At 38.6% G+C, this 20866-nt stretch overlaps 1 protein-coding gene across 7 annotated transcripts in view; it reads right to left on the minus strand.

The window, feature by feature from the left end:
• The window catches only part of FTO (FTO alpha-ketoglutarate dependent dioxygenase), a 216744-nt gene that overhangs the window by 139652 nt on the left and 56226 nt on the right, over positions 1-20866 (minus strand). For all 7 annotated transcript variants that reach the window (XR_014947756.1, XR_014947755.1, XM_085551799.1 and 4 more), the window contains one exon: positions 17021-17140. Coding sequence is in view for 5 of the 7 variants with exons in the window: in XM_085551799.1 (XP_085407925.1) it covers positions 17021-17140 (120 nt within the window). In the remaining 2 variants the exon portion in view is untranslated. The remainder of the gene's footprint in view (positions 1-17020; positions 17141-20866) is intronic.

Consider the following 20866-nt stretch of genomic DNA (forward strand, 5'->3'; position numbering starts at 1 on the left):
GAGGTCCAGAGATAGACAGGGTAAGAAAAAAAGAGCAGGCCAAGAGGTTTCAGGGATAGCGATACCACTATCATAGCAGATGGGCCTTTTCAAGGAAAACAAGGAAAAAACTGAAAGGCTTTAGGATAGGAAAGAGTTATTGCCCCTGAAAATGAATGTAGATTTCAACCTAGGGATAGTTATAAAACAACCCCCACCCCACAAACAGCCTGATTCCAGAGCTACTACAAAAACAAACTGTAATCAGAAATGCCACTAAAGAAATGAAAATGGAATGAATAAAGAATGGCACTAAAGAAACTGCAGTTTGATCAGGAAGACAGGTGTCTTGTCCATAAACACTGATGCACACACAACTTAAGTCATTTGCCTTAAGCAAACAGTAAGCAAATGGAAGTGAGGAATAATAGGATTCTTGTCTCCTACTCCACACTCCCCTTAATGCTGCCATATGGCACCCATCTCTGCGAGGAGAAGCAGTACTTTGTACACTGGTGTTTCAGTTTTCAGGACACTTTACAAGTCTCATTGCTCATTTCACTGCTTTCTACTACCTACTCTGCAATGACACCCAGCCATTCCTTCCTTTACTTTCCCATAAAAACTACATACTCAGGAAATAATGAATGTATGTTTGTCTCTTTCATGTAACTGCAGCTCAGTTTTAACCATTTACTTTGCAGTAAACTTTGCCCACAAAAAATGTCTATATATCATAAAGGTAACAATACACTGATTTTTTAAAAATACATAAATAATATCCCACAGCCTCATTTCTGAGCTGCAGCCTACATAAATTCCCCCATCCAGGCACAAAAATGAAAAAGCAAGAAATGAAACAGTGAAGTACTCCATTACTCTCTTTGAGTCTTCAGCTCAAATAGAAACAGTGACTGGCATAGGTCACAAGAAGGACTATCAAATTACTTCTAACAGTGAATTGCTACTTTGCTAGATGTAGTTACTTAAGAAGTTGCTGTGGAAACAAGAAAGAATTGGGCTGCAGAAGAGCAGGGGGAGCTCACTGATAGCAGCATGCTCCAGTACCCCAAGCCCTGGCTGAAGGAGCCACATGAACAGGTGGAGTCCTTTGGTCTCTTCTGATCTGTACATCACAGCCTCAAACCAGGAGCCAGGATTGAGCAAGTGTGCTCAAGCAGGTGTCAAAACTGCTGCTTTAGAACCACAGTTCCTGCATAAGACTCAACATCTTGAGCTATTTTTAAATAGGTTAAGGCAATACTTATGTTCACAAGAAATAAGATGGAATATCTCAAGGAAACTAGCTATCTTTTCTCAGATTTTCACAGAATTTTGAAGCTCCTTCCATTCTCAGGTCATTGCAACTGTTCCGGAAGACATCCTAAAGAGAAAAAATCCCCTGCATTTAGAGAAAGTTTAGCAATGAGTTCTACAACATGGCCTAGAAACAGTATTCCAAGGCATTAAACAATAAACTTGCATGAGAATAACACATGCAGAAACCAAGGCTAGCCTTATTTGTTGCAGAATGCAATAAGATTAATAAAGCAAAAAGATTCTCCACTCTTCCTAACAATTAATTTTCCCAGGGAATTTTTTCACCTGTTCTCCTCTGCTTGGCCAGACAGAAAATAGATTTTGTTGGCTATGTTTAATTTTCACAGCTGTCATTGTGATCTAAAACATTTATGATGGAACCATCACTTATATCCTTAGAAAACCAGGGACTGGAGGACCGGTTCAAACACTGTAGATACAGAAACCTGCTGCCTGCTGGCCACAGCAGCATAGTTTGACTGTGATCAGATTAACTGGATAAATTTTATTTACAAAAGGTGCCATCAGAAGAGCAGCATCACAGATTCACAGCAACTGATTCTTAGCCCCAATAATGAGAATCATGATAATAGCTGATGCCCATTATACCAACTATTCAAAGAGTTGTCCTGAGAAGAGATTACAGCACTTCTGCAAATAATTATGGTTCAATCCAAGAAAAGAAGTAGTTGCTCATGACATTGAAAAAGAAGTAGATCTCAACAGGCTTTGAAGCAAGACCATCAATATCACAATATAATACATATTTACACACAATATAATCTTCAATATAAAAGCTGCTAAATACATTGCTCTAGGTATGTGAGCAAAGCCAAACTTGTTCCATTCTTCCTGAAGCAGATCTTAGTTACCAAGCTGGATCTTATCATCCACATTTAAAGTGCTCATATTTATCAAGTTAAAACCTCCATTCTACATTCCTTGTTTTGCTAATTCCTTTCCTTGAGTTAGTTTCCTTTTCCCCCTCACCTGAAGGAGTAAATATTCTGTGTTTTTAATCAGGCAGTTCATCACTGAATGTTTCACACAGGCACATCACTGCAGACGTTCCACCTGCAGATTTAAGGCTGGGCTTCCAGCTAAAGTCAAGTCAACGCACAACAATTTCTTAAAGGTGATTCAGAAATTTATCAGCAGACAAAACCATTTCTGACTTATAAAGAGAAAAAAGGACATTCACACAAGCCACATTTTTAAGTGGCTGTGCTATTTGTTATTATAGCTAATATTGTTCTAGGAAGTTATATAAAACACTACAGCCAACAGGTTAATTTCAATAAGAAAAAAACCACAGATTTTCATATTAATACGTTACAGCTCCTATAGACAGAGCACCAACCACGGTATTTGGCCCAAGATTCCCAAGAATATAGGCTAAAATTAGACAGGCAATTTGAGAAATTTTGACCTCTAAAAGCAAGAATTCTCCTTCCTGTTCTTCCAGTGACTGCAGCTCTTCTCACCTCAGGGAGCAAAGCAAAGGAATAACAACTTTGAAAGATGAGACACTTCCACATTAGCTCCATTATGCTGACTACAAAAAGGAGTTTCAAAAAGTACACTGACAAATTCTAATTCATCGCTCTTCCTGTTAAAATATCTGTTGCACTTCCAAGATTCTTTATACTTCTATTTCTCTTTTCTCTGCACTTCTTACCCTTCTTTCACCTTATAAATTCTCTTCCTTCTCACCATCGTTTCCCTTCGCTGGTCCTCCCTCTTTCCCCTTTACTTTCTGTGTTTCTCTGCTCAGCTCACAAACCACTTTGCCTTGAATTCTGTCTGCTACTGAACCCTACTTCAAGCCTCTATGCTTTCCAGACATTTTGTAGTACCACTCTGCTCGCTCTCTGCAGAACTAGAACAAACACAGCTAAACTCAAATGGAACTATTAAAATGTGAGCAAAACACTGACTGAACAAAAAGGGGGGCGAAAAGGGAATGAAATAAAGCCAGTGCAGTGTGTTTTATTTGTACAAGAGAAACAAAGCTAACCACAGGCCAGCAATTGAACAGCAGACAGCAGTTAAATAATCTTAAAAAGAAAAGTCATGTAGGAAGCCACAGTGCTATATGCAAAGATCCCCCAAGGAGCACGTACAGGAAAATAGTCCCCCTACAACTTCAGCATGTCTGCTTTTTATCCCACAACATAGGACTAATTGTCCTCAGTGTCTGTGCTGGATTCCTTGCATGCTGGAGCAGAACAAATACTACTTTTTCACCTATCTGTCACAGCAAACATGAAAGATTTTGACAAAAGCAAAACAGCGCTAATCTTAGCACCTCACAAAGCTCACAGCAAAACACCAGAGAAAAGCAGAGAAAATGCTGGCATACAGGCTGTAAAGCAAAATCATGGTATGAAGAGCTGGAGCATCCCTAACAGACACCCTTTTCATTGTAGAGCAGCACTGAGCACCCACAATTTTTGGTGCACTGATTAAACATACATTGTTATAATCTGTTCCAACTTTCTGGCAGACTGAATGACTTCATCCAGCAGCTCAGGCATTAAGGCCACAGCCGGTGACTGAGTTAAAACAGAGCTTTTGGATGCCAGTGAAACCAGGTTCCAGCTCTGGGAGATATACATTGCTAATACTTGACCAGCCTAGGGTGATGCTGAATTCTCTTAAAGAAACAAGTCAGGATCAGTTAAGATTCTTGGAAAATGAGGAGGCAGACCCTTAGGTTTCCAAGATCAGCATAACTGGAACTGTAAACGAACTGCAGCCTGATGCTCAAATACAGATCTCACCAGGCGAGCCGCTCTCCTTTCATTTTTGGCTTCCTAATAACAATGCTTCCTTCCTTAAATAACTTCTTTGTTTATATACAAGGCTTAATCACTTCAGAGGGCTAGCAGCTACCAAAACAGTGCTCCTGTAACTGGCTTCCAACAGCTTCACATAGCAGCACAAAGGTTTTAGTATGGAAAAACACCAGTGAAGGAACTCCTGCAGATCTTCCTAAATCCCCATGCTTCTCCATACTCACAGTAGATGGAATTTCTACATCATGAAGGTGGAACATCTGCTTCAGCCTCTGCAGTCCAAACCACCTCTCACCAGCTTCAGAGCTGTAAGTGGACCAGCTCAGCAAAACACAAAGGCAACCACAGTCTTACCAGAAAGGCTAGAAACTTGGATAAGGTTAACTTCCACTTCATCACAAGCTTTTCAAAGGCCTATAAAATACCTTCTCAATTTTCAGTTCTATAAAACACAGTAAGTGGGAGACCAGCTGACGGTTGGCCAGTTGTCTCTAGAGCACCTCCAAACCACTTGAAACGACAGTTGTAAACATTTACATGTAATAAAGAATGTGTGTACTCATCAACAAGTAAGCATGCATATGTGTATACACGCGCAGCTGTATAAATGCATGTACACCCAGAGGTACGCACATATCACCATCCACGTATGTGTGCATGTGTACCATCCACGTATGTGTATGCAATGGAATCTTTAATAAATCTGCTCTCCAAAATGGTTAAGAAGGAAACTTCTGCAGGATCTGTTTTCTTGCAAAGGAAAATTTACCTTCTCATGACTTCAGCTTGAATGGCTTTGGGTCCCAAAAGAAGGAGGATGCTTCACTGTTTGCTCCCCACTGCTCTAAATTACCTTAAAGTAGTTTTAAGATTAAAAAAAGAAAAAATAGAACAAAACCTTCAATAGAAAAAATACCATTGGAAGAAACCCTGCAAAATACCCAAATAAAAAACAGTACCTTTGACCTCTGGTAATTCAAATAGAGTGTTAATCACCAAAGGATTAACACCTTCTGCATTATAAATAACATAATCAGTCATCAGGAAATTATAACACTCCATATAATCAAGAAGCAAGCCAAGGTCTACTGGAGAACTATACACAGTCAGTGGGAGGCACTATGATGAGAAAGGAACATATTCTATCAGTTCAGTTAGATTCTGCATCTTCAAGCATTGTGGAGGAGGGCAAACTGCTTACATAGATAAATCTCTCTACATGTGTCTGCATGTTTAAGCATATAAGACCAAACAACTCCCACATTTTGCACGTTAAATAATCCTTTAAATTGTTTAAAGTCAGCGCTCATTACCTTCCTGGATTTTTTTCCTAAGTTATTTTCTACATTTATTAGATAAAAATCAAATCACTCCTAACGTGCTTTAAGTAACTTTCTGTACTTCACATAACTATTATTTGCTGAAGGAAGGACCATTTCTCTCTTGCTTGGCTTTCCATTAAATCTAGCATTACTTTTTGTTACTTTAAAGGCACCAAGGAGGAAACTTCCATCAACATATACACTTTTAAAAACATATGAAAAAACACCAAAGAGTTTGCTACCCCCAGTATCCTGCTTTGAAGGAGACACAGCTACTTTACCCTCTGTGGAAGGATTCTCTAGATCTTTTTCAAGTCCCTCAACATCTGACACTGCCCAGGTTCCCCCCAACTCCATAAACACTTCCCATACTGCAAAGCTCCCACTGTCCCATTTCTCCTAAACCACACCACTCCATTTCACCTCAGAGCAACTGCCATTCTTTTCTTTATTTCCCCACTCCTGCAAACTCTAAAGATCTCCCTGTCAACTCTCTTTTTTTGCTTCCAGTGTACCCAGAAGCCCATTCCACCTATGCTTCCAGCTTCAGGTTTCCCAAATTCTGCAGTTCTTCAATATTCCTGTCCTGGGAGCCCTCTCTCTCAGGTCACCATCCTTCAAACATTTCCTGTGGCTATGCTGGCAGCCTGCTGTCTGCTCTCCTGCTTATTTCCCCAAATCAGACCTCTTTTTTTTTTTTTTTTTTTTTTTAACATAGAGCATGTCAAGAAGAACACAAAGAACAACTCAGCTCAAGGAAGAACAATTCAGCTTAAATCACTTCAGCTTGTAATTCTATTTTCTGCTGAGACAGAGATCACAGGAGAGAAGATCACATCGTCACAGTGACACCAAACCAGTTACTATTCTTCTAAGGAACGGTGAAGAAGATAGCGTGAAGAGCCCAGTGACCCATCTGCAGGCAGGCAGGGTAAACTGGGATTAACACAGATGGTTCTTACCATTAAAAGAAAAAGTGTTAAAATTAGATGGGAGAGGGGAATAAACATTTCCAGTATGAGAAGCCTTTACATTCTGAACTGCATTCACATTTCTCTTTTAAATCTTCAGTAAAAGAAGCACTCTCCTTTTAACTGCTACTTCATACTACAGAATAACGAGCAAACTTCACCTTTTTCAAGCCTGCTATGAAACCTCAACAGATTTCTCCAAATCTGTGTCATTCTACAACTACGAAATACACCTTTAAACTGAAACATACTTTAGGGCTGTTCTGTAAGAAAAAGTACAGCTTAATTAAGTTAACTAAGCTGATTAAGCCATGCTCTTTCACCTATTACAGGAAGTATTTAGCCCTGGAGCCATCCTAAAGGCACCTCACAGAGCATATGACATGTTTTCCAGAGATACTGTGTGCATTCAGTCACTGTGGAGGGGGAAGAAAGCAAACACCCCATATGTCAGCATGCCAACAAAAGAAGTATCAGCTGATAAAGCAGCTGTTTATGTCCCACTCTGGTCTGGCAAGTAGGTATTAATTACAAGGGAATAAATGAAGTTAAGAGAACATTTTGCATTAAGAATACTCTCTGAAGTCCTCAGTCTCTTATATTAGTATTGCGATCTTTGTATGTTTACAAAGAACTCTGACAAATGGATTTTAAATTGAACAGATTAAAGCAGTCTTATTTTTAAGCAATTACGATTAATCTTTCTCCTTTATTGTATCTAAATGAGTTTATATCATGAAAAGAATTCTTTAAAATTTTCAATCCTTTCAAAATGTCCAAAAGCATTTCTAAAATAAAGACGTAGCTAAGCAGCATTATGCTTATCTTGGCTGTTACTGGTACAAGGGTGCTGCTCTGTGTCACAGAAAGATTTCTGGCAGAGTGTGAAAACCTGGTCCATTTCATGGTCTTTCCTGGGACCTGTCTGAAGTGTCGACAAGCAGCAAAGCTGAATATTAATAAACTCTCCATCATCAAAAGCTGTTGCATACCCAAAGGATGAGAAATATTTTAATCAGCTTTCAGCTTGTCTAGTACAAGTCAGTTTATTCCTTTGGGATTATATATCTGTATGCTCAATTTTTGTCTTTGTACGCTTTCTCTCTCTATATATTACTTTTGAAACTAGCAGTTAAGTCCCTAAATCTGCTGTTTTGTTGGGAAAAGGCAGCCAATGCACTGATTCAATTACAGTACTTTGTATTCAACCAAAGAACTAGAAAATGAAAAGCAAAGAAAATGGAAAGAAAAAAATAGAGAATCGGTCTGCTGTTGTGTTTCTTAACAGCAAGACTTCTCAGAGAAACCAGTGGGACTTCTTTTTGTTTTGTTCAATATTTTTGTCAATCTCATGAGTTTTCAAGACCGATTCAGCTGTCATTCCCACCATTATCCCTGCCCTCAAGCTTCAACACTGCAAACTCAAAATTCCCTCTTGAAATGACCACAACTGGAACTGACCACGACCATAAACATGTCTTATAAACAGGCGTATCAAGTATGACCTACATGAAAGACAATGAAAGATTAGTAACGAAATAACAGTCTGAAAAACCTTGACTACAAAGCTGTCTTTGCATAATAACTCTCTCTGCTGTGAATCAGAGACATCAATTATCCTACTGTTGCATTAATGAAGATACCAACTATATGAGACTTTGTAAAAAGTGAGAAACATCAATCAATTTAATTATTATTATTATTTTTAATATTCCTTACAGAAGTATCATAACATTTCAGACTCGCACATAACCTAGACTGCTGGCCTCTGCATTGAGCATCTGCATAAGCAGAACACGGAATATCATGTTACTTCATGATTGCATCCCTGGGAATAGATGCATCTCCTATACATGTGGTACCACAGGACTCATCTTCCCCATAAGAGAGGATATGACAAAAAATAAAGCATAGCTGCTGAAAGATTTTCAGCTACTTGTGAGCATCAAGGAATTCTGGGAAGCATAGCATTTGTGTACATCAGCACTGCCCAGCAATTGGTTCACAGAGACTGATCTCAATTTCTATTCAAATCTTCCACCAGAAATATTGCCAGTCACTGGTGTAGAGAAAAGGGGTGAATACCGAAGTCACACTACTGCAAGTAATTTCATGAAATGGAAGCAGGAAACTGGGCAGAAAATGAGAACAAGCAGTAGAGGACAATGAGTAAAATTACTCAGTTATGTGACTGAATAAAATATATCTGGAAGAAAACATCTTCCAATTCACCTATCCATGCTGAATCCTACCAAATCCTTGTGAAACCATTGGCCTTCGTGCCAGCTTACAAATCCTGTATAACTTTAATCTGCCAGTGGGTAGCAAACAGCTTCAAGATTGATGAAAACATAATTAATAGAGTACATATATATATGCAGTGATATATATACATGCATATAAAATAACTTCAGTTTATTACAGAACAATATCGATCCCCAGGCAGCTAGACAATATGAACTGATGCAGTATTCCTGATATTAACAGAACACTTCCCAAAACACTGCATGAAAGCAGCAAGGCAGGTTCATCTTGAATATCACTTCACAGATGCCATGCTTACTCACAAGCACAGATATGGCCTATCCTTACCATTCCAATACATCAGTCTGTATTAGAAAAATTCATAATGAAAAGACATGTCATTAGTCTGATTGCGATATTAAATTCCATTATGCCACAGAAGTAATTCAGAATGTTTAATACACTTGAACTTGATATTTGAGCCTCTGCTGTAAGAATCTTACAGTGTTCAGATTCTCTATCAGTCCAAAAAGATCTGTTGAAATCTGGTGTTAACTAAAGATATTTGATAAAAGCCAATGATAATTTTCCCACTGCAGAAAACATTATGTCTTGATCTTCAGGATGATTAAGTAGAAGGATGTATTGTAAGAAAAGTGCAAAAAGGATGTATACAAAACCAGCTAAGGGCTAGAACTGGAGGGAACCAGGGTAAGGCAGAACACAGCAAGCTCCTGCTATCACACTTCAATGGACAGAACTTGCTCATCTGAAAATAAAAGCAAAACATCTGAAATGTGGCTTCAGTTAGACAATTTCCAGTCGTGGCAGGGGGGAGGCAGAAATTTGTTGTGTCCTTTCAACTGCAAAACATTCTCTCCATAGGATGTAGCCAATAAATAATTCTTTCAGTGATAGCAAAAATATCACAACCTCATACTATTGATGGGGAACCTAAGATGCAAAGTAAGCCTGCCTTCTAAAACCAAAATAAGACTTCAACATTTTAATTTCCAGATGGATTATGAAAAGTACACTTGAGTTATTTGCACAAGTTAAGCAGAGAGTCAGGAACAGAATCACCACCTAATCCAATGGACCATAATGCTTCCTATGGCAAATTTTGTTTCCTTATATATAAAGTAAGAGCTTTAATTCTGATTAAAAAAAATGAAGTAAATGTTAAAAAAAAGATTGCAAAAAGATAATTGGACCATGATCCTGTTAGGAATTAGGACTAACGGTCAAGTAGGAAAGAAAAGGTATCAGTGCAGCAGTGGCAACTTCTTGAAGGCATCTCCTTTGCTAACAAAGTCATTTGAAAATAAAAAGTGGATACACAGCCACTAATATATAACAGAAACCAGGTTTACAAATGATTGTAGCACTCAAAAAAAATAAAATACTACTATAATCACGGCAGCATAGGTGATGGCATTTCAGCGGTACTGCTATTCATATCCAGTTTCAATAGGAACAGTAACTTCCCCCAAGCTTATAGGGATCACATTAAAATCAGTTCCCACCAAACCACTGTAATTTAGCTTCAACAACAAGCCAGATTTTTCTTGTTCCAATGTAGCGTCTTCATAAACATATAAAACTTATATCCTTAAACAAAATAAATAAATAAATAAATAAAAAATCTGTACTTCAAATTCTATGATGACATAAATAAGAATTAGAAATCACTTTCAGTACTTTCATTGCTGGTGAAAACGCTGAGCTAATGGTGCTTACTGTATTGAAGAGTAGTGATTGGCACTCACAATTTGCTCCATCACAAAGTGTTATTGTGCTTTTTGTATATGTTACAGTTTCCAGGGAAATAGTAGGCATTACTTTCAGAGCAGCCTACATACGTACAAAAATCAACCCATGTACTACTTCACCATCTCCACAGAAAATAATAAGCCTTATAAATCAAGCAGCATGCTGTTAACAAGATGTTCCTTAGTTATTCCAGAGCATTCCAAGGTTCAGGGAGAAAGCTGTGCAAGCAGTACCGAGTTGTATACAATCCACTATGGCCAACTTCACTTTCATTGAAATCATCACAGCTCCCACTGACAATAAAAGGGCAATATCAGGGTATAAGAAATCTTCCCAGCATTGACACTGACTCACAGGAGTGCAGGAGGAGCTCTGGCCCGAGCTTCCTCACTCTGGCACATACCAGGTGTTCACAGTGCTACCAAGAACAGTCTTCACCCTCTCTAACAGCTATTTGCTGTTCCTGCTGCTGAGAAATACAAGCAAATTCCCCCAGTGTTACTCTCAATAAACCACTTTCCCCCTAAGTAAAATTCTATAGCATCCTAAAACTACACAAACAAAGCAACAGAAAAAAAACAAGTAAAAAAGACACACCTGTGTATGTCTTTTCATGTATATACATACGCATGTTCTGGCAAGCCATCCAGTCTGAGAACACTTCGGTGTGGGATGGAGCATCCAGTGTAAGTCACCGTGCTCAGCTCAGACAGATCAATTTATGCAGCAGTTTGGGTATAAAACTGGGGCATAACATACGTGCATGACTCCTGCTTTCTGCTGATTGTGTTGCACATGTTTTCATTTTAAATCACAGAATGGTTTGGGTTAGGAAGGACCTTTAAGATTACCTGGTTCCAACCCCCTGCTGTAGGCAGGGACACCTCCCTCTAGACCAGGCTGTTCACAGTCCAGTCCAGCTTCCAGAGAGGGGAATAATACTAACGTGGAGCTCACTTTATGTGAAGCATATATATATATATACACATCTATTCATACATATCACACATGACCACATACATCCAACTGCATACAAACACAGTGAAGACAACAAAAAGAAGCCCAACTACAGGAAGAGTTTAGCACAAGAGAACAGCACCCCAGTTCTTCTGAACCAAGGCTCATTGAGGCACAGCTCCTCACTCCCCTGTAGGACATAAGGTGAGGTCCCTTGTCCCAAACTCTTCTTCCTGGCTTGTGCCAGTTTGCATCACAATCTCAAATGTTTTCAGAGCAATTTTCACAGCGCGCTACATGAGTTGGAAAAGTGCCCTTTGAACAGTTCCAGCGTATAATAGAAATGTTAGAGAGCTTCACATCAGCCCAGCTTAGATATCAACCAGCTCACAGAAGGGTTAAAAATAGAAAGTGCTATCCACTGGTTTGCTGTGATGTTCCTGTAGATATTGTCACTGGATGTATCCTCAGTAGAATTCTATTCAACACCTCTGTCTTTAAGTACAAAGCTGTAGGCTGTAGCAGCTTTAGGAAACATAAGTATCCTTTTTTCTGCTGCACAGTATCTGTGTGTGAAATTCTCTAAAGGGGTTTAAGTATTTACCCTGAACACTATCAGACAGTTTCTAAAATTTTCCTTATCCTGTTGCAAAAACACTTCAAAGAGAATCATAAACACAGCCCTTTGTGCTTTCAGCACACACTTTGTTTTGGAAGCTTAAGTCTGAATTCCCTCAGAATTGTAAATATATATATATATTTTCCCCCTCTCCTGAAATATGTGCAAGACTTGTATTTATTTATTTATTTTAGTGGGGAAAAAAGGACAGATTCTACTGCACACAATGCTGAATCCTTTCTCCTGCTTCTAGTGGCTAAAAAATATTGAGGTCAAGGAAAATAATGTCCAAAATATTTTGAAAGAAAAGCAGGTCTTTGGGATCAGGTTGTCTTGCTGTTGTTTGAGATCAAAGATACATTTCCAGGAATATCTGACTCCTAGTGTACATAAAATAAAACCTGCCAAAAACACATTTATTTAAAGGGTCTGGACTAAACAGATAAGAAGAGCCCCAAAAGACAAGAGATATGGCTAAAATTTGGGTCTTTGAGCTCCCGTGTTGTGCCTACATTTTACATCTCATTAGGCAAACACTATCACCCATCACCACGTGCTCCTCCAATAAAGCAGTGTGACGCTGCAGTATCTAAGCACAAGGGGAAAGCTAAAAGAAATTAAAATCATAGCTCAGAATTCATGAAATTTGGCTGCCAAGGTCAGACCAATTCAAACATCAGTTCACTTGCTTTGCATTTTCTGAAAACGCTAAACAAACAACCAGCCTGTTTGTGATCCCATTATCTTTCTGTGTGTTTTTCCCCCTCCTCCGCCCCCCCAGTATAATTGGTTAGCTGTTTCAAGTGCCAAAGTCTAGAAAAGCCAGGAGAATTCCTTCTAAAATACCTTTTAAAAGCACATTTTATATTATAGCTTACAGTGGTTATTCTGGAACTGAAATGTCTTGATTTAAACATATATTTAAGCCCCTGTTTTAATTTGGAAAGAGGAAGAAAAAAGAAAGAAGAAATAGATTACAGCCCTGGGCTGAGATTCTGCAGCTCAAGTTTCAGCCCAGACCATCAGGCTGTAAGCCCATGACAGCAGTGGCTTACAGCAGAAACTATGGCATACTTCATACGTAGCATTGGTATCAAAGAAACAGATCCCAGAAAGGAAAGAAAAACAATTTTAAGTGAAAATATCTCTGCTTTCTGATTTCTATTCCGTTGCATAAGCAGATAAAAATCTAGTATTGAGAATAACAGTAAAGCTATTATGATAAGTTAATGTGCTAGGTTTTTTTGTTTGTTTGTTTGTTTTTAAAAAGAACATTAAGGTGAAACAGCAGTACAATACACAGAGCTATCAGCTTGCTTGAATGCCAGTTTGCTCACTACAACAGCGCAGGACGTGCAAACTGCTGTTTGCACACAATACTCGTAAATGAAAAGGTTTGTGGTATAACAATATCAATACCTGTATTTTAGGATGCCAAAAAGTGAAATAAAAGGTGTAGCAATTACTTGTGTTTCAGTTATAACATAGACCATAAAGGATTTAATGGTATGTTCCTTTAAGTAAACACTTAAGAACAGGCAAATAGCTACGTTGCTAAATAAGCTAAGTCACTCTATTCCCCCCGCCCCCCCCCCCCCCCAGTATTTTAGAACTACAATTTTTCTCCAACTTGCCAAAATCCTGCGTAAATAGGTGGGATTAAATGGAGCCTAACCTACCTAACATAATTATATACGTTGTGCTTTTATACTGCAGGGGAACTGATACATTTTAATAATCCCAGCCTTGGCTCTTACCCACCAAAGTCAATAAAGGTTATTAAGGCCAACTGCCATATAAATACATTGCTATGTTGCTAAATGGACTGTCAAAGCAGGAAATACAATTCATACCATACAGAAGTACCAGGGTCATCATAAGAAAGAGCAAAAAATAAGAAAGAAGGAAAAAAGGAACACTGGATATATAAAAAGAAGTCTTTAGATATTTGGTATTTGGGTATAGTAATGTATGTTTACTTTTCATTCCACTGATTTAATTTTCCAAATGTGAATCGGCTTAAAACAAAACAAACAACAACAACAAAAAGACTGTAGGACTTGTACAGCTCTCACTGATTTGGCACGGCACTGAAACATTTCCATAGCTAAAATAAATGTCAGATTGCAAGGTTTGCATGATAACAGACCCTGAGAGACAAATTGTCTCTCCACTGAATCTCAGAACAGCTACAGCAAGACTTCCTCACATCACATGAGATTTCAGCTTTTCAGACTTCTCTTTGCTCAGAAAGCAAAGCTTGTACAATCTTTTTTTTCAAATGGTAACTCTCCCTTTGAATTCAGCAAGCATTTATCCTGATGTTGCACGTGATAACGTGTTAATCTTGGATGACTTTTTAAGGAAAAAAACCCACCTCAAACACTTGAATAGCCTTCCTATTTTCAAGGGAGGGGGGGAAAAGAGAAGAAGATTGGTTAAACTGCTTTAGATTTAATGGTTCATACATTCATGAGGTAATATTGTGGGAAATGTGATGTTTTATCAGAATGTCATTCAAATGAAAGGTTTAACATTTACATCACAAGAGCGAGCTCTAAGTAAAACTATCCTCAGGGAAAGAAATGCCAGGACTAAACATTACGATAAAGTGGTGTGCTTGCTATAACGTACAGAAACATTAAATAGAGCCCAAAGGTTTGAAGACACCGGCTTTCAATTCCTGAGGCATCGCACTTTGCTGTGATACTGGAGCAATTACAATTAGCAGAACCAGAAATTTTGGAAGATTTTTTTTTTTTTTTTCCTCCCTTCTTCTTTACAACTGCATTACTAAGCAGGGGAAAGAAAGGCACACGGGGAACCCAGGACTGTCTCACAACAGACACATTCAAAACATTCCAGTCAAGAGCTGTTAAGCTCACACACAAAGAAAAATACATTGCTTAAGTATTTTCTTTTAAGAAATAGCTCCTCTACAGAATAACATTCTACCGAGACAAGATCCACAACTGCAAGACACGAATACTTGAAGAATTTTCTCACATTATGCAAGGGAAGTTTTTATTTTATTGTTTTCATCTTTAAAAGAATCATTCAGTTAAAATGATAAATTTGGAGAAAAAGAACTGCCTGCAGTCTACCGGTTACCTTCAGAAATACCTTTTTGATTTAACTTAATGCTGTGGAAGCTAAGCACGCACCAAAACACCACACTTTTTATGTTAAATTGCTGTTGAATTTGTTAACCCACAATTGATTTCCTGTGTTATGGAATCTTAGAGATTACAGCTAACTTGAAGCAACAGGGATAATTCTTGATGTTAATGCTCCATTTCTATGCATTTTTATAAAGCCGGTGCTCGCTGTTGTATTAAAACTGCGGCTCAACATTGCCCCCTGCTGACAGTTTGTGAAACACAAAGGGCAAAATGTAGGTTAAAAACAACAAAAAAAAACCCACCCCACCTCCTAGCCCAAAACACAGTAAGCATCAGATTCACTCAGAGACCAAACAAACCAGACATTCCCAATTAACATTCTCTTCTGTCTCCGTCAATAGATGAAATTAATTGTGATTAATGTATTCTAAGTCATAAAACATTAAAGCAATTTTTAAAATTTAAATTGGAAGCAGCTTCTGTCTTGGCCCAAGCATCAGCTTGCTGATAAATATCATCCCGAGGCCTGTTGAAAGGAGATACACTGACGCCACCGTGTTTCTAATTAGAGACACATGGCAATGTCACACCAATTGCAGAAAACCTAACCCTAGAGAATTGCCCTGGTTTGCTGTTTTTCCATGTTCTCGACACACAATGGATATAAAATAACAATCAAACGTTCTTGTCTCTACCTCATCTAAGCCTCTGTTACAAGAGGGTAAGTTGTCATTTGAAAGAAAAACAAACCTAAGGGTTCTTTTTGTTGTTGTTTTTTAATGATAAAGGTCAGTCCAGATTAGCTCATTTTGGGAACATGAAGATGAGGGGAAAAAACAAAGATAAGAAGCCATAAAATCTTTTCCCCCTCTTTTTCTGTATGACAGTCTGATGTTCAGCAATTCCTCACAGCAACTGACTTCACACACAAACATCCCACTTTCCCACACTTACTTTCCAGAGTCAAAAAATCAGCTGTTGCCATGAAAAAGCTTCCAAGTACTTGTGAATGTGCTAGAGAGTAACAAGGTTTCTCTCAGAACTCAATTAGCAGCCTCTTTTTGCACCATACCTCCAGGGATTCAAAAACATTTCTACTACAAGTGATATTCAGTATCCTCAACCACAGGACAAACTCTTCCAAGACAACCAGGGACAAGCTGAGGCTTACACAGTGACCAGAAGAAATGATGCCAAAGAAGCTTCTCATGGAGATGTAAGGATACCAGCAAGATAATGTTTCTCCACATAGTTTCTTCTGCTTACAGATGTAGAAGCAGGGCCCAGCTCTTGCAAAGTCCCCCACCTGGGTCTCTACACTTAGATAGCAACAGCAAGCAAGCTAACACTGGTCTCCCAGTCAGCTTTGAAGGAAGGCAAAAACGTACCTTTAAAAACAGAGCAACTATCATACCTGTTATTCAAGAAACTAATCACCTCTAGCTAGTCCTAGCCAGGGTGTAATTGCACACAAACTGCTAACAGATAGGTGAACCTCCACACCATTAGATTTTACCCTAAGCTTTCCCCAGTTACATTTACCACTGTTGTGATTGGCAGAGTTGTGCTGTCCATCTTGGTGTTGAAAAGTGGCATTGCACAGATTCAGGTGCCTGTTGGTGTGAGGCAGCATCTGCCCCCCACCCCCTTCTCACACTGTCAAGCTTTAAAAACAAGCCAAGTCAGGAAACAATTAAAATATCCTCTTGGGTTTCGGATCTTATTTTGCTCATATTTGTTTTGGCTACTGGGGGAGAGGAATAAGAGGAAGCAGTGGAAAGCTGACAGTGATTCTACTTTTCATATGTTCTGAATAAAGCAGAAATCCTGTTACTACAGTATAATTAAAAACGTAACTGTTGGTGCTTTCAGAATTAAACTCCAAAAAGCTTCAGACTATAAAACCAGTACTCACCATGATCTCCATTTTTCTCCAGAATTCTTCCAGTTTAGCCATAGGCTTAAGCCACCAGTCAGTACACTTCAAATACCGCTTGCCTTGAAACCAAAACTGCCTAAGCCACTCAAATTCAACCTGCAAGACAAAACCACATGGTTGTTTGAATCATTTACTTGTCACTAAGTGGGGCAGGGCTGGAGTGGTCATGAGTAGAGATACCTGAACAATCCTTTGTAAAATGACAAGGCTACTGAAGCATTCATCTCTAAACACGCCTTGCACACAGTTGTTATTTTTATTTAGTAATACAAAGTATAGAACAAAACTGCAGCAATAAATTGTGCTAGAACACAGCCTTGTCAATTGCTATGTATGAAGAGCATAGCTTTACAATGAAATACAGTTTCCCTTAGTTTACCAACCAGTCTGGTTACCAGAGAAGCTGCCAGGAACCTGAGGATGAGCTGCAGTGCTGCAGCCAGGCTCATGCTCCCTCTACTGAACCTCCTGCACAGCCTACCTGCTGTGTGCACACTGAATGGAAGGCAGCTGTCTGCCACTTGGTGCACTGGGAAGAACAGACCCCACTGCTTTTCTGTTTATGTGGGAACTGTGCTTTACAACGAAAACATTATCCCAACAAAGCAATAAAGCTTTACCATGAACAAAGTAATGCTTCTATTCAGAATATGAAATACAAGTTCTACAGTACATTGCTAGTTTTGTTTGTTGGTGGTTTTTAATTTCATACGAGCGGCTCTTCAGCTTTAAAACATGATAGTTATACATAACTCATCAAATATTCTTCAAGCAAAATAATTCTATTTGCCCTAATTCCCACTGAGCCTGATTGCTATCTTTAATAGCAATCCATACTTCTGGCCTTTAGAATTATGTATATATTTTTGTTGTTGTAGTTAAGTTTCACACTAAGTTCGAAGTTGCTTTGTTACTTGCTACCACAAAAGGTTTTGTTTATCCTCACTTGACTCTGATGATGCAAACAAAGGCCATCTGACAAGGTGGAGGAATAAAGAAAACCGCCCAAAGCTGCCACTGAACTCACTGCAGCAGGGACAAATCTCAGAGTGCTTCAGCTAACATCAACTCAATGTTTGGTCAATACACATTAACAACCACGATAAAAGAAACTGAAATTTGAAACGTGAACTTTGTTATTAAAATGTAACATGATTAAATGGCAGATAAATCTTAGAATACTTCCATAAAATTGAATGTAACCACATTGGCTCATAGTATAAAAATCTGGGGACATACACCCTTCCTAAAAATTGGTGCAGTGGTATTTACCACCTCTGAGGTATTAACGAGGTACAAAGTATCAAGCATCAAGCCATGCTTCACTAAAAATCCGTACACAATGTTTCGGGATGGCTGAGCACACCAACAGTTCAACAAGGGCTTTTTAGTACTCACTACTCTTTTCTTCTCTTTTTTCCTGGCTGCTTTCACTGAAAGGGCAATAACGCATAATATCTGGCAAGTACGTTTCAGGAAATGAATGACATTAAGCCATTAATCAAAGAAAAACTATTAAAAAAATATGGAAGTCAATGCTACAATATGGCTCATCATGATGAAAATCTATTTCAGCCGATCTGATTTTTAACTATAATCATATTGATTAGTTATATTACTCTATGTAGTTTCTCAGTCTAAGTCAAGTCTGATGTCTTAGCCAAATCTTTAATGCATCTTGATCCCTTACAGCACACACAAGAGCAATGGACTAGTTTATTTTCTGCAGGACACCTGATCTCATTAGATGTCAGCGCATCAACATGTGGCCATTAAGCGATGTGGACTGACACATACTGGGGCTCTCATACTTAGATCAGTATTCATATCTGGTGCCTCAATTTAGCTCTAAACAGGGTTAAAAGAAGAGGGGGAAGAAAAGACCAACATTTCACCCAACAACTTTGTCACCAAGCAAACTGACAGCCGAGCTGCTCCTCTGACCAAGTGACTGCTGATTCTGAACAAGTCATCTTGATGAGGCACAGGGACGAATTTCTCTATCACTTATGCTTTAAAAATTAGTAAGCATGTATACTCACTCTTGCTAAAAATCTGCAGAGATACCAGTCATGAGTTGGTTTGGTATTTTAAAATTAACTCTAAATTAGCATAAATTCATAAACTCTACCATTGAACTCTAGTTATTAATCTCTTCCTGCAGGAAGAAGGCAATCCTATTGGCTGGCTTCCTTTCACCTCTTTACATGAAGAAAAGCTTCTATACCAAGAAAACTCAACACATACTGGCAAGTCAAAAACTCAATTTTAGCCTTAGCAGAAGTAAAGGTACAGGTACTAACAGTCATCTGCAACAAAACACTGAGGTTAACTGTTCTTGCCAAGTGTTTTACCTGAGTTCAATCTAGAGAATCCTACATGCTAGAGCTAATCTTAGTTCAGGTAAGAAAGTAGTCTACATGACTGCATAGGACAAAACTTAAACTTATTAACATGGGAAGGAAATACACATGCTGCACATGCTGTGAGTGGGTTTTCTTTTAAAAGGAAATATAGATCCTATGTGTCTACTAAGGCTAAGTGCACAATATGCACAAGTTAAACAATGGTTTCTGTTACAGTATACCCCATATGCGTAACAGGAAACATCCCTGTATGTCACACAGCAAAATTATTCAGGTGACTGCAAACACCAGGGGCTAGTCTCTCACCTGATGTAAACGGCACAGAGCTTTGATGTTAAAGGACCCATGCAAATTTACACCAGCTGTGCTTGTGGCCCTAGCTGTGCAAACCACATATGCGTATAGTTTTATGGACTGAGCCTGATTAATGTTTTGTAAAGCCCTGAATGCAAGAGACTTTAAATAGCTCTAAGAGCTGTTCTGCTAAAAGTCAAGGGTGCAAATCTTTTGCTATCACTAAACCCCTTTTTTTCCAGCTTTGAACAAATAAAAATATGCTCTACCAAGTTTCAGTAGCAACACACAGTATTACATTCCTCAGCAGATAACAATTTAAGCCCTTTACAAAAGAAGTCTCGTTTGAATCAGAATTATTTCAGTACTACAGATGTTCTAATACAATGCTGATTGTAATTATTTTAGTAGATTAGCTCCTCCAAAATGTTTGAACATAAAAATGCTGTAATTGATACTTAAGAAAAACTAACTCAGGTTTGTATTTTGCTTTCTATTGCTGTTTTTAAAGAGATCATCAGTGCTTTAATGAAGAAAAGCTGAAAGTTTTTTTTTCCAGGTACAAGTTTCCAGAGCAACTAAGCTATGTGAAATCATATTCCTTATGCATAGCCATGACTGCATTTTCTTTAAAAAAAAATAGTAATTAACCAACCAGCTTTGGAAATGTTACTGCTATGAGAAGACCCATCTACCATGCCGTGTTACTGACTGTTATTAACAAAGAAAAAGCAAAAGCTGCACTCCTCACGGTTCTGCCTACTTTCACATCAGAAAAAGTACCATCTCCACAGTATCCCCAAACAGACATTTCAAAATGAATGTGTTTGCTAAGACACCAGACCACGAAGCACTGCCAGCTTCATCGAACTTCTACAAAAGTGCACTGCTACCTTTGTACATTTTATAGCACAAAACAACTGGAAGTACATTACAGTTATTTCCACTACTTTTTCTTGAGAATGTACCTCAAAGCAGACATCTACAATCATCTCCAGAGTTCGAATTCCCCCTGTGGCGCAAGTGGTAGAAGTGCCGCTCTGCTACACAGAGGCTCGAATCCTGGGGATTGGACTCAATGATCTCTAAGGTCCCTTCCAACCCGCACGAGACTATGATACTATGATACTATGATCTCACAGCTGCCATTCAGTAAAGAACT

This window comes from Coturnix japonica, chromosome 6, assembly GCF_054131305.1.
Source record: "Coturnix japonica strain WE chromosome 6, WE-NBRP24, whole genome shotgun sequence".
In the NCBI taxonomy this organism is placed as follows: domain Eukaryota; kingdom Metazoa; phylum Chordata; class Aves; order Galliformes; family Phasianidae; genus Coturnix; species Coturnix japonica.